The 15,174-nt window shown below is 44.6% G+C and overlaps 1 protein-coding gene across 2 annotated transcripts in view; it reads left to right on the plus strand.

Annotated features, from left to right (window-relative positions):
• Positions 1 to 15,174, plus strand: part of Sec24d (SEC24 homolog D, COPII coat complex component) — an 88,915-nt gene that overhangs the window by 37,881 nt on the left and 35,860 nt on the right. For both annotated transcript variants that reach the window (XM_036191417.1, XM_036191418.1), the window contains exon 9: positions 14,534 to 14,672. In XM_036191417.1, coding sequence (XP_036047310.1) covers positions 14,534 to 14,672 — 139 coding nt within the window. The remainder of the gene's footprint in view (positions 1 to 14,533; positions 14,673 to 15,174) is intronic.

The following is a 15,174-nucleotide window of genomic DNA, read 5'->3' on the forward strand; positions in this document are numbered from 1 at the left end:
AGAATGTGGAGGACAAGGCTGTTTTAGGTTTTTGTATTTTATTATCTTTTTTTTGAGATAGGGTCTCACTGTGTATACCAGGTTGGCCCCAAACTTACAGAGATCCACCTGCCTCCTGAGTGCTGGGATTAAACATGTGTGCCACCATGCCCAACCCTCAAGGAAATGAGTTTTAAAATACCTTTCTCAGTGGATAAGAGCACTGACTGCTCTTCCAGAGGACCCGTGTTTGATTCCCACCCAAACATGGTGGCTCACAATCATCTATAACTCTAGTGACAGGGGATCCAACACCCTTTTCTGGCCTCTGTGGGCATCAGGCATGCACCTTGTTCACAGCCATACATGCAGGTAGAAACATTCAGACCTGTAAAGTAAACATAAATAAAAAAGATTCAAATACAATACCTTCCCTAAGCAAGGTTATATAAGTACAGGTTTCCATATGAATAGCATTTAAAATCATTGCCCTCTGGTATAGGTGGCTTGTTATTTCTGATTGCCTAAATGCTTAGGATTCTGTTTGCAGTGGGCTAACATGACCATCACCACCACACTGTAAAAGCTTTCTGAGTAACAACCTGATTTGGCATCTCTCAAAACAATTTATGTAGCACAGCTTTTTAAGAGTTGGTTCTGTTGTCTGACAAACCTTTAGGAATGCATTGTGTTAGCAACAGCCTGCAAAATCAGACCTTGCCAGGAAGTTATTATCAGGTCCGTCCCTGCCAGCGTTTGCTTTGGAGACGCCTGCTGCCTCCAGGGCAGGGCTGGGTCCTCATTGTCAAACATGTCGCACTGCTTTTAAACTAGGCTTTAAGTGGGACCCATTCCCGTGTTCAAATACAGCTAACCCTGAAGTATTTGTTTCATCAAGTTACTGATCGTGTTGAACATTTTCTTAAATCATTTTACTTTTGATGCAGTGTCTTAAAAACTGAGGTAGAAGCCGGGCGGTGGTGGTGCACGCCTGTAATCCCAGCACTCTGGAGGCAGAAGCAGGTGGATCTCTGTGAGTTCGAGGCCAGCCTGGTCTACAGAGCTAGTCCAGGACAGGCTCCAAAGCTACAGAGAAACCCCGTCTTGAAAAACCAAAACAAACAAACAAATGAAAACCCAAAACTGAGGTAGAAATCCTCTTGATCTCAAGTACGAAAAGACCGAAGACTGTAAACATTTGGATTCTTTTCTATGAAGTGTGAGAACTTTGCTTTTTGTGCATTCCTAGGTAAGTAACGAGTAATAGCCATTATAAAGCAGGTGGCAGAAGTTTTTATTCCGTCCGTGGCTATTTGTGTATACTTTTCTATCGCAAGTGAACATAATAATGTCATTTGCTTCCTTGCTGCATTAGCAATGTTGAGCTTTGGTCCATAGCTCTACACTTTGCTGAAGTTACCTTTCTTACTTTATGCTAGGAACTGAACTAGACATTAGAGACAATGGAGAAAACACCAGCTACTCTTGAGCAGGTCTTAAGGAGAATTTGCAAACATACAGTTTTGTTTTGTTTTTTGTTTTTTTTTTTCAGTGTGAAAAGGGGTCTATAAGTCTTGTCTGTGGAGTTCACAGTTAGGGAGCATTTTACCTGAGATGTGGTTTATTTATGTATTTTTTAAGGTATGAGTGTTCTGTCTGCATGCATGCCAGAGAGAGCTAAGGATCCCATGATAGATAGTTGTGAGCTACCATGTGGGCACTGGGAATTGAACTCAGGAGCCTTGGAAGAGCAGCCAGTGCACTTAACTGCTGAGCCATCTCTCCAGCCCTGAGATGTAATTTAATAAAGAAGGTTGTCCTACTGTTCATTACTTCTTTAATTCTTTCTTTGAATGATTTTATATTCTTATAACTCAGTATATATGAAGAAGATATACCACTGGAAAGAAAAAAAGAATGGATATTTAAGAGCTGGCAAATAGTGCTAACAGAAAACAAAAACGAGCCTAGGACAGTGAATTCTGCCAGGGAAGGGTTCACATCCATGTGGAAGGAACTGATCGTCATGCATTCGACTTTCCAGCCAGCCTTTCGTGCCCCAGGTGACATACTTTGGCAGATCAGCTACTCTGTTTAATATACCAAAGGAAAAACATTCTGTCTCCCTGGAGCGTAGTTTGTGTCAGGATGACCGTGTGCATCCATCCTCCTTTCAGGAAAATTACAGCTTGTAAGGTCCATGTCACCCTCTCTCCCTCCTCCCCTGTCTTTTCTCGTTTTTCTTTTATGATGAAGCTCTACAGGTTCGGGCTGTTTAAGGCCACAGGTCTAGGAGTTGATGCCGCTGGAACTCTGGTTGGAAATTTGAGTTCTTCAGGCTCCACTGGGTTGAGAGAAGCTGGCCAGGGTTTTGTTTGGTTAAGTACTTAGAAGGGCATTCCTTTTGCTTACTAATAACAATGGGCTCTTTTGTTCCTCTGAATTTGTGAATGAACTTGCATCAGGAAGCCAGTCCTTCACAATCCTGGAAGGCCAAGGTCACCCAGAATTCATCAGTGGATGGAGTAGAGTTAGTTTTGCATAAGTGGGATCTCCTTGGGGTGGTAGAGACACAGATCAACTAAATCACAGAAATGGTGTTAGTTTATAGGTTCTTAGACTTCTAAATTAGTATTTTCAGGATAGCTACTCTTAATTGGGTCTGTTAATAAATGATACTAATAAAGTGTAAGTTTGTATCATATATTGGACATTTTGTTTTGTTCTTGTAAATGACTATAGATACTATTTATAGCTTTATTTACCTTTCCATAAATTCTGTGGTTAATAAAAAATCGTTTTAGAATCCACTGATGTCTTTTTAAAAAGCTCATCCACATTCATAAGAACTAACTTAGCCCGTTCTCTCTTATTAACAAGACAGACTACCCAGAAAGGACAGACACTAAGTTATGAAGAACCTTCAGACATTTAGGGAACCAGTGAAAATTGTAGTGTATGGCAACCTAGGGACAGAAAACCAGGCGAGGAACCAGGAGGTGATTACAGGTCAGGCTTTACTGTTGAAACCTTGGCCTCCACTCCCGGGTAGAAGCAGTCTGTCCCTTACAGACTGCAGAAGGCAGGGGCCGCCTGTCTCTTCTCCTGTCCCTGTTGAGTATCCACTGTGCACCACCTTCTGTCTATACACCTCGGGTGTTGTTAGACGTTCTCGTGAGCAAATGCGCAGCTACTTTTACATGTATCTATGCTTTAGAATGAAACTACCACAAAATATCGTGGCCTCTCTAGTTCCTTGCAGAATTTAAAAGGAGACTTACAATTAAAATTATTTTTGAACAGATGTTTCAAAAGCCCTAATTATCTATTAAGATGTGTGCTATAATACAGCCCAAAGCTTTACTGTAAAATTTTGAATATATTAACCAAAGGAAAAACTTGGAAAGCAAAGTGCACATACTAAAATAGAAATAAGAGCAGTGGATGAAACATTAGCAGACCTTTACTGTATAAAGTTACTTTGAAACTAAATCTTAATCCCTCGGTGGGGTGGGTCACTCTTGTGACTCTGTGAACAAGGCTGGCAGCTGAAGAATGTGGCCATACATACCCCTTACAGAGCTCTGCTATCATGCTGCAGCAGACTGTGGTGAGTTCACATTGGTCAGGGCAAAGTGTGTTTGAATTCTGTTTGTTGTAGCTGGAAGGTTTCTCTGGTCTTGCCCGGCCCCAAGGTCCCACGGCCGCTTAGAAAATAATCATTCAGAGGCTTAATATTAATTACCCATTGCATGGCCTATGGCGGGCTTCTTGCCAGCTGGCTCTTGTAGCTTGACTCATTTCTGTTCATCTATAAGTTGCCACGTGGCTGTGGCATTACCAGTACTTTCACATCTTGTTTCTCCTGGCAGTGCTGGCGTCTCCCCGCTCTGCCTTTCTTCTTCCTGTCTCTCTCTTCAATTTCCTGCCCTGCGCTAGGCCAAATGGCTTTATTTATCAACCAATAAGAGCAACACATATTCACAGCGTACAGAAAGACATCCCACAGCACTTTGTTACAGTTAGAAACAAAACGCACCAAGCTGATTTCCTCAATCACAAAACTATTCTCTAAAATCTTTTATTTTTGTTAGATGAAGAATGACCTCAGGGGAATAAGTAATAAAGGAAAACATCTGGCTGTACTTCAATGTACAGGGAAAGTAAGTCTGCAGTTTACAGTCTGGTGGCCTGGGGTGCCGTATCTACAGTCTGAGGCTCGACTAGAGACCCGCTTCTCTGATGGGAGCTGGGGTTCAGAGACAAGCCTCCTTAAAGTGAGCTCCCTAGCACCTGCTGACTGATGTTCCAGTTAGTGGTGGGGGTTGGGGGGTGACACGGATGGACACCCACTTACTTAGAGAGGCACAGGGTGCGGAGGGGTGTGTTGGTCAGACATCAGCTTGGGGACTGGAAGCTGTTCTCCTCTTTCTGTGTGTTGAAGGATTGGACAGAGGGTTCAGGCTTGGGGAGGTGCCTCTACCCATTGAGCAATCTTGCCTGCCATTTTATTCATCTTTTAGATTTCAGATTAACTACCACCTCAGTAGAACTTTCCAACTCCCTCACCCCACTACTTTCCTCTACACCTCCCATCGCAGTTTCAAAAACGTTTGAGGAAAAGTTTCAAATACATGTATTATTTTTCATAGATGTAATTGTGAAAAAGATGGTGATTTGATTTGTTATGCTCCTTTATAAAATAAGATTCATAATTATATAATCACATCTTCTATTATAGCAATATTTCAATGATCATAAATACCATGATCCACATTGTCATTTGATTGGTAGTTTATAAGCAGTGTCCGTTTTTGTGATGGATAATTGATTGATTATCGTCTTATTTCAAAATGGGATTTCAGAGTAGCCATTGGCTGCTCATGCAGCTTGGGCTGGATGGTGTTCTGGGCACGTAGGGTATGCTAGTGAAGAGCAGACAAGGGTTTCACCCCGGAAGAGAGTCTGTTCTACTGCAGGGAGGTAAGACCCCAGATTATCTAACACTGTGGAGGAAGAGAAAAGAGAGCAGTGAGGGACATGACAGCTTCTTGGATGGGGCTTCAGATTAAACTGGATGGCTGCTCAGCTAGGCTGGCCTGACACAATGCCATCACATAAGTCCCTGCACAGATGGAAGTTGTTTGGAGATGTTTTCATGACTGGGAAGAGACAAATGAAGGGAACTCCTCCCCCACACACTGGTAATTCCTACAGACCCAAAGACAGTTCAGCTTTGAATTTATTATTTCAATCCTTCCAACTTCTATTTGAGGAAGAGAAGGCTACCATGGACCCTATTAGGGAAAAAACACACTTGATTGATTCAAAGTGATTTAAGTCTAAGATAAGCTCCCAGTGTCCCTGGAGCACTGTGTGTTGCAGCAATTAAGCGTGTCTTCTGCAAGCGGCCTGCATTTGAACTCTAAGATACGGTTCTCCTTTAGAAATCAAAGTGCAGCTACATAGGGTCAAGGTTTATGAGAAGCGGGAGGGACTGGCATTGAACAGCAGTACTCTTGTGCATCGGATTCATTGTGCAGAGCATCCTCAGAAGTTTCTAACATCTGTCCCAGCAAGAAGAACGATGCTGATCTTTGCACACGCATGACTCTGCTGTCTGCCCAGCTCAGTCCAGGCAGACCAGTTTTAGTCTCAGGAATATTATCTTTTATGGTGCAGCCCTGTACCAGTGCTGCCTTTCAGGCAACTTGATACCGCCTCCAACTGTGCTGATAGTCATTTCCAAGACTGTTTATTTTAATTATGTGCATCTGTGTGTGTCTGCATATGGATTTGTGCATGTGAGTGTAATGCTTGCAGAATCCGGAAGAATTAGATGTCTGTAGCTGGAGTTACAGGTGATGGTGTGTAAGCTGCCCGATGTGGGAGCTGGGAACTGAACTCAGGTCCTCTGTAAGAGCTGCACTGCAGATTCTTAACCACTGAGCCATCTCTCTAGCTCGGGTGTGGATACTTACTTTCTCCTTTGAAGGTATAGTACCTGAGTTAACAACTACTTTCATAGACTCAATCCGATGTGACCTTCCCTGGCTTTTGAGGGCTGGATAGGATGGTCTCAGCTGTGTTTACTTTAGGAGTCACATGGTGTGGTTATTGATGCCTATCTGAGGATTAACTTAGCATGTTCAGGCTTATATAGCTTTGAGGTCTGTAGAGGCTAACCTGTTTCCATGCTTTGAAAGCCCACCATTATCTCCCTGCTGGTGGGGTGCTCTGGACCTGAAGGAAGCCGCTTCAGGGGCTTCTGCGTTCTCACTCTGCAGCAGAGCTCCACTCCAAGTAAAAGGCTCTACCTACAGATCTGGGGATCTCCCAGTTGATGAGGTCTGCTCCTGGGCACTGAGGGCAGGAATCCTTTCCTCATACGCTTCGCTGCTGGGCCCAAGCCTGCTACCTGTGCTTTTCAGCTTGTTAGTGCCTAGGCCTCTGCTTCCTATCATGCTGTGGGGCTTGTATCCTGCCTGTGACTTGAATTCGGGCACTCGTGATGATGTTTCTCTGTTCCCAGGGCCGGCCCCAGGGTAGCTCAATTTTAAACGAGGGGTTGTCTTTCAAAATGGCACCTGGCCATGGCCCTCTGAGCCGGAGACCTGTCTCATCATAGAATTCATTGTCCCAGCAAGACCCACAACTGGAGTCGAGGCCATGGGAGCTGTGGGATTAGCCAGTGGGTAGGGCTGCCTGTTTCTTATCCCTATGCTCTCTGACCTTTAGGATGAGATGTCTGCTTCCCTCACTGCCAGAGATCCAAGTGGCTGGAGCTAGGCTTGGCATGACCATTTTCTTTGTGGTACTTTGCCCTCTTGTCTCTCCACACTGTTCAACTGTCTGCTGTGTGTGTATGTGTGTGTGTGTGTGTGTGTGTGTGTGTGTGTGTGTGTGTGTGTAGGCTCTTTGGAACCACCTGTGTTTCCTTATTCTGTTTCTTCTCTTTCACTGGGTCGCACGTGCGAGGTTTCAAACCTTGGACAACTGGCTAACTGAGGTGCCCATTAACTTACCAAAGTGGACGGACATGGGCTGCCAGATTTCCCCTGCATCCCTCGGTCTCTACCTGTTACAGAGCCCTCCTGGCTGGCGGGCCTCACCCCTACCCCAGTCTTCTCCGGCCCTGGGACTGGGCTGCCCTTCTCCCAGCTGCCCTTCGCTATATAATCCAGCCATTCTTGTTACCTGGCTCTTTCTCTACTCTCTTGGCCAGGCTCTTGGCCCAGGCTGCCCCTCTTGGTCGGCAGCTGCTCTTCCCTCTCCCTTCCCCTCCTGCCTCACATGGCTCAGGGTCATGACCATTCTGGATTCTCCCAGATGCCTCTGCCTCTGGCTATGCTCCCCCTTTTTATCTATAATAAACTTTCTCCTCCACCATACCTAGGAGCTATGATGCCCTCCTTTTTATTTCCTTTTTTTCATTCAATGTGGAAGACAGCTTCTCTCTAGCAGCGCTAGAGGGGGAAAAAAATGTAAAATCATCCAAACTTTCAAAAAGATAATTTTCTGGAAATATAAAATGAAGTAGAGCCAACTACAAAAATTCTTAAAAGTATAAATGCGATCTTTGAATTGTACGTAGAAGATATGTGGTGTGATATTTAATAGCACTCAGAAAAAATACTCTTCAGGCAGGCAAGTCACTATGTGTTTGGGGACCACCTCCAAGACTTCAGGCTGGCCTGATGATGAGGCTGTCCCCTGTCCACGAAGGCCAGCATGTGGTCATCCTCAGGCTCAGCTGTGGCAAGGGCCCCATGTGCCAGAGGGTCACCCAGAACTCTGCTCTCCAGTGACCCCTCCTTGGGAGAACCTCAAGGCCAGTGTGGATGTGCTATAGAGCAGTACCCAGAGAAAAGCCCATTGGTTTCAGATCATGTGACCACGTGCTCTGTGATGTCCGAGCTGCACATCCTGAGCCAGGAACACCGACTCTGAGATGGTTTCTGAAGACACTGGCACAGGCCACAGCACAGTGAAGCCTGTGATCAGGACTCAGTGACCAGCCAGAAGGCTCCATTTGAAAATTTTAAAGATTGTGCCAGCCAGTGCTGAATTCACCCTCCTAGTGGTAGGGGTTCATGATGTCACTGGCAGGCCAGCAGTTCAATAGGAAGAGGAAAAACCTGAAACCCGGGTTGCCAGGCTGAGTGGGTGCAAAGATGCCGCAGAGCCATTCACTGAACTGTGCAGGAATTTGAGGAGCCAATGAGTGTGCACCCGTTTTCTGGGATGGAGACTAACAACATTGGGTCTCATGTTTACACACTCTTCCCAAACAAGAGCATGCCAATTTCGTCCAAAGAAATAAATCCTGAAAAAGAGGGAAAGGTGACTGGAGGTGGGGGAGGGGAGTGGGAGAACCCAAGTGTGGGTGGGTGGGGGGTGTGGGGGGGCTGTTCACATGAGTGCTGGTGCTCGAAGAAGGCAAGTCCCTAGGGGTGAGGCTCGTGCAGTTTCCCCTTCCTGTTAGCTTATTTAGTGGTGTTGTCAATGTTCAGGTCTTCTTCAGGCAGCCATAGTGTTCCAACAACATTGTGGATGTTATTTCCCTCTCATTTGTGAGAGACAATTATGTTTTTCCCAGAGACGAGCCTCCTACTTGGTTATCCAATACCAAAGCATCAAATTTTTTATTCATACAAACAAAACTAAATGGCCTCAGTAGTTTATAACTATATATTTATGTGTGCACATATATATGTGTGTGTTGTATATATATACCTATATGAACACACACACACACACACACACACACACACACACACAGAGAAATAATAATAACGAGAAAGAGGCCATGGATTTGAGGAGGAGTGAGGGGGGATTTGGGAAGGATTGGAGGACACAGGAGACACAGGAGGGATTGGTGGGAGGAAAGGGAAGGGGAGAGATGATGTAATTATGTTTTAATTAAACATTTTAAAGTAAAGAAAGTGTCTAAGTGAGGCAAATGCAAGACATGAGAAGAGACAGGCGGGCACTCACTCACCCACGGAGTCCTGGATGCTGGAGGCAGGCCGTGACTGATCCTAGGCGTGGTCGCTGGGCCTCATCCCAGCATCAGCATCCTTACTGCGCTTTCCTCTTGGCTGCATCTCCTCTCCATCCCAGGGCTGCCCAGAGCCGTGACTCAGCACTGGGCTCCTCTGCTCTGCTGTCACTCAGCCCCTTGGTTGCCAGGGTACAGAGCAGGAGGTGGGAGCCTCCGTGGGCGTGCTGGCTTCCTGATGGCCTTAGCTTTCAGCCTACTTTGATGTCGCCCGCTGTGCCAGTGGCTGCCTGTCCATCCCAACAGTATTTCTGCTTTCCTATGTGGAGTCAAGGAGGAGTTGGCAAAATGTTAGCAACATTTAAAACACAATGTTTCCTATTACCTCAGTAAATTTGGTAAGTGCTTTAATGTCTATGAAATGTCTACAAAATATATTATATATGCTGTCTTTTGTTAATTTGTTTTAGAACAGTTTTCAGCTGTTGGTAAGTTTTAATAAACTTTGTTTATTAATTTTATGCTCTAAGTTAGGCCGTCTCTAAAATGACACGAGTGCTGTAATTGTCATCTTGGCCATGGCCCCAGAGCTTTGTTTTCAATTTCAGTCTCACAGTGCCACCTACTGGACATAGTCTATAAAACAACTTTACAGTTCCGACTTAGTGGGTAACTGCTGTAACTCCCCGCTGCCCTAGAATACAAAGTCTACGGCAAAACTTAAGTGTCTGGGGTTTTGTTTTGTTGAGACATGGTCTGTGTAAGCATGGCTTCCCTTGGACTTCCCATACCCCTCCCACAGCCTTCCTCCTGCCGGATCGCAAGCTCCTGCCCTTGTTTTGTGCTTTGTATGCACAGTGTTCACGGCACTGTGCAAGCCCAAACAAAATCCCACAGCCTAAAGATCTTAGAAAAAAATTGGTGGGCTTTCCTACACAGAGGTTCGTTCTCTTGACCAACCGATTTTGCTTTGAAGGTCTAATCTGTGACTGGTTTCCCATGTCCTCTCTAAGCTAAAAATAGCTTTTGTTAGTGATGCTCGGTGATGCATCCTTGGCCTTTTAACTGCACACATGCACATGTTTCCCTACTGTCCACTCCATGTGTGGTGAGCCCCCTAAGACAGACAGTGACTCAGAACCCAAGGCAAGGCTGCCACAGGTGCAGGAGAATGAAACTCACTGATCATTGAAATAGGAGTACTGACAAGATTGTGTCGGTGATGTTAGAGAGATGTTGACTGATACTGGAAGACCTCTTCTTTAATGGAGAAAAATAATCAAACATTATTGTGTTTGTAATCAATGACTGCATATTAATGCTGAGTGGTATTTTTTCTTTAAAAATTTCTTTTTTACATATATTTTTATTATAATTCCCCCTCCCCCAGATCCTCTCCAGTTCCCTTACCCAGTCAACTTCATGTTCTTTCCCCCTTAAAAAATCCAGAACATTAAAAGGCAAAATCAAAACAAACAAATAAAAACCAACAATACAAAATCAAACAAACAAAAAAAAACCCCCAAAAGTAGTGTCTACAAGATAAACAAAACAAAACATGATCTGTTTTGTGTTGGCCTGCTATCCCTGGGCGTGGAGCCTGCCATGGAATGTGATTGTCAATATGAATGCACTCTATTGGAGAAAACTGATTTTCCCTTTACCAGCAAATGCCAGCTGCAAATAGCTTCTTGGTCGGGGTGAGGTTTCATGTTCCCTTCTCCTTCTCTGGGATTTGGTCTGTTTTGAGCCTGTGTATGCTCTCACGGTTTCTGTGAGTTCATATGTGCATCAATTCTGTTGTGTCCCTAAAAAACAAACCAAAAAAGCTTTGGCTCTTCCAGTCTTTCCCCCTCCTTTTCCACGTAGACCCTTGAGCTTTGAGGGGAGGGGTTGATGAAGATACCACATTTCGGGGGATGGGCCAAGTACGCCAAAGTCTCTCACTCTCTACAAATTGTCCAGTCTTGAGTCTCTGTGTTAACGCCCATCTACTGCATGAAGAAGCCTCTCTGATGAGGGCCGAGTGATGTTCTGATCTATGGGTATAGCAGTATGCTATTAGAAGTCATTTTATTGCTGTGTTTCTTTAGCAGAATAATATAGTAAGGTTTCCCCTAAGCCCATGACCTATCTGTTCCTGGCCATTTTCAGTTTCAGATGGGTTCCATCTCATGGAATGGGCCTTAAATCCAAAAGTGGTTGGTTACTCCCTTAACATTTGTGCCACTATTACGCCACTGTATCTTGTATTCAGGTCACTGATGTAGGTCATAAGAGTTTGTAGCTGGGTAATATCAATGATTACTTTTCTCTTCAAGTAGCGTGCAGAGAATACCATCCAGCACTATGAACTCTAGTCATGTGAACTCTAGTCTATGAAACTTCTAGTTAGGCACCAGTTTGATTCTGCATATTTGATACTGATATCTTTAGCAACAGGCCTAACCATTATATTGTGGAGAGTAACCAATAGACTTGGCAATGGCCTATGATGTTTGCATGGTCTATAGGACCCCTTTGACCAACTCTGAATGGTAATTTTACTTACATAAAAAGATACATTTTGGTTACGTAAAACATGTTATTGAAAAATAGTATCACTATGCTATTTGTCATGTCCTTGATAATCCAAAGATAGGAGATTCAAAATCATCTTTGTCCTTGCCCGTCTTCAGTGGCCCCTTGACTTACATGGTGATAAACTCATGCATGGTAGCAGAACTAAGAATAGTCAGGAAAAAAGAGAAGAGTGAACAGGCATGTGCTAGAGGTCAAAGACAGAAGCATACTTAGAAGAAACTATGGGGGCAGGTGTGACCCGGTGAGTGCCCGTGGTAAGGAAAGTGAGCAGCCTTAGCCAGTTCTGCAGAAGAAGGAATTTCACTTACAAAAGTATATTCACTACAATGAAACAGAGGCGAAAAGGCATCTTAACTCTTTCTGAGAGTATATGCACTTTACTGTGCAGCAGATAAGGGGCATATGGAAAGAGAGTAAAACCTGATGGTTTTCAACACCGCCTGAGAGATTAAACAATACACTGCCATTTAAAAATCCTTTCCCTGTCACCCCTGAAAAAAAGGTAAACAGTTAAAAAGCTTTTAACATTCTTTACTGCTACCCTGGTTGTCTGAAGACCCTTCTTTCTTATCACCATCTGCTTTCCAAAGGAGGGAACACAGGAAAACGTGAGAGTTCTAAATAGCCAAGATATAGTCTTGACTTGACTGAAGTTTATGGCTAGACATCCATGCTTAGTTCTGTGAGTTGAATCTGCCAGGACTGGAATGCTTGCATGGCGGTTAGTGATAGTTCCCAGACGTTTTAGGCATGGTCTGCCTTTGGGCAAATTATAATACTGAAAATAAAGGCAAATTACCTTCCATTTCCACTGGCTTGTCTAGCAAATAATTGTGTCGTATTTGTTTCTAAAGTATTTCAGGGAATTGGCTGTAGTCTTTGAAGTCTTTGAAAACAAAAGGATGAAAGAGTAGAATTTGGCCACGGTGAAGGTGAAGGCTAACTGCGGAATTCCTCCTTGCTTAGCTTCAGAAAGCGGTGTCTGGTCTGGGGTAAAGAGAAGCATCCAGAAGCAGTGGCCTGACCCGTGCGTCTGCCCTGTCTTCAGCTCTCACTCTACTGAGTCTTTAGTCCCAGGTCTCTCTGTTTGGTGCCTGCATCTTCTTGCTCAATCTGGTCCCTAGAGCATGTTTTCTTGCTACTCTCTAAAAAGAGCAAACTGAGGCCAGTCCGTATCTTTCAAATGAAAAGTATATATAAAAACATTACCGTGTACATCCATGTGCAGGTTTGAGGCAAATCCCTAGATGCTTAAAAATGCCTCTCAACTTTTAACCACTAGTTCATAACCATGTTAAAATCTCCTGGAAGGTAGATTTTCTGTCCTCTAGGTCATTTTTATGAGAACACTTTGCAGTAACTAAGAAGTTTTTCTTCAGAAACCCAAGTACATTTCATACTATCCAGCTCTAACCCTCCCTTTAAAGACAGTTTTTTTTTTTTTTTTTTTTTTTTTTTTTTTTTTCCGTGTGCTAAGTGCTTTTTACAGAGATAAAGTTGTTCTGGATAGAAACAATGGCAGCTACATTTCCCCAGCCATCTGTGCCAAGAACATGTCTCTACATTCGCACATTAATCCTTGTCTCAACAACTCCTCCGTCCTCCCCTTTCCTCCTCTTCCACTGTTCTGGGACCTCACAGCTCATTTCCAAACCCCCAGCAGTGGATCGGCTTTCTCTTGGACCATCTGACAAAGGCAAACATCAGGACTGGGTTTCCTAAACCTTTGGGAGAAAATGGCCTGAGGTCCCTCACCCCCACCTGATGGTCCCTCACCCCACCTGATGGTCTCTCACCTCACCTGATGGTCCCTCACCCTACCTGATGGTCCCTCACCTCACCTGATGGTCCCTCACCTCACCTGATGGCCCCTCACCTCACCTGATGGTCCCTCACCCCACCTGATGGTCCCTCACCTCACCTGATGGTCCCTCACCCCACCTGATGGTCCCTCACCCCACCTGATGGTCCCTCACCTCACCTGATGGTCCCTCACCCCACCTGATGGTCCCTCACCCCACCTGATGGTCCCTCACCTCACCTGATGGTCCCTCACCCCACCTGATGGTCCCTCACCTCACCTGATGGTCCCTCACCCCACCTGATGGTCCCTCACCCCACCTGATGGTTCCTCACCTCACCTGATGGTCCCTCACCCCACCTGATGATCCCTCACCTCACCTGATGGTCCCTCACCTCACCTGATGGTCCCTCACCCCACCTGATGGTTCCTCACCCCACCTGATAATCCCTCATCCCACCTGATTTTTTTCAAAATTTTTTATTAAATGTATTCATTTTATTTTACATGTGAATGTTTTGCCCACATGTATGTATATGTACCATGAGTGTGCTTGGTGCCCATGGAGGTCAAATGAGGGCATCAGATTTTCTGGAACTGGAGTTATGGATGGTTTGTGAACAACCATGGTGGTACTAGGAATTGAACCTGGGTCCTCTGTAAGAGCAAAGTGCTATCAACCTCTGAGCCATCTCTCCAGGCTAAATAGTTTTATTTTAAAAGAAGTCATTTGTATACTACATGAACAACATGCTGCCATACACACTAAACCCTTAAAACAGCTATCTTGTTATTTTGTTTGGAGTGTGCACAGCTTAGCAGTATGCATGATATAAGCACCAGGGACATTTTAACATAGCTTAATGAAATATTTACATTGTTACGTTTTCTGTATTCTCTTTTCACACACATACGGGTAATCATGCATATACATATTGATTTCCGCATGCAGGTGTTAATATGTGCTTACAATTGAGATATGTTTGTAAATTCAAATGAGTCTTTGAGTGTGGTGGGCTGTGTCATAATCCTTGAATTCCGTGGTCATCTGGGGAGAATCTTCACTGTCCTGGCAAATGCTCATTAAGAGTTTCTTAGTGAGTTCCAGCGGAGGATTTTGATGGTACCCAGAATCCCTGTACTCCCGATTCCTTTTGTCCTTCTTCTAGACCCCCCTGTACTTGGTGAATCACGGGGAGAGCGGGCCGGTGCGGTGCAACAGGTGCAAAGCCTACATGTGCCCATTCATGCAGTTCATCGAAGGCGGAAGGCGCTACCAGTGCGGATTTTGCAACTGTGTGAATGACGGTAAGGGGCGCCATTGAGAGCACTCTGTAAAAGCATTTCATTTAAAAATAAGATGGGTTATACTTCTTAGCTTAGGAAAGACAGACTTTTTGGGGGGCAGGGGCCACTACTTGTAACGTCCCTAAAGAGAAGCCATTGCGGATGGAGCTAGGTCCCTCTTACCTGGGTGTAGCTGCAGGAGCCTCCCATGGAAACTGCTGTAGCTTTGCATGAAACTGACAAGTGTGATGGTGGACTGTGTCTCCCCCACGGTGCCCCATTCAAATGCAATAGGAGACTTTCCTTCTTGCATTTGCAGAAGATAAATAAGACCTGGAGACTTCTCTTTTGTCTCCTGGGCTTGTCCTTGAATTCATTGTTATTTAGGAAAAGCTCATATAACCAGGGGCTTTCCCCTTCTGATATGAATGTTGAATATTTAGGAGGAAGGGACATTATCATGATGTCTTTTCGATGTGTTTTTCGTTTTATCCTCTCACAAATCTGCTAATGTGCATGCTAG

Source organism: Onychomys torridus, chromosome 6 (assembly GCF_903995425.1).
Source record: "Onychomys torridus chromosome 6, mOncTor1.1, whole genome shotgun sequence".
NCBI lineage: Eukaryota > Metazoa > Chordata > Mammalia > Rodentia > Cricetidae > Onychomys > Onychomys torridus.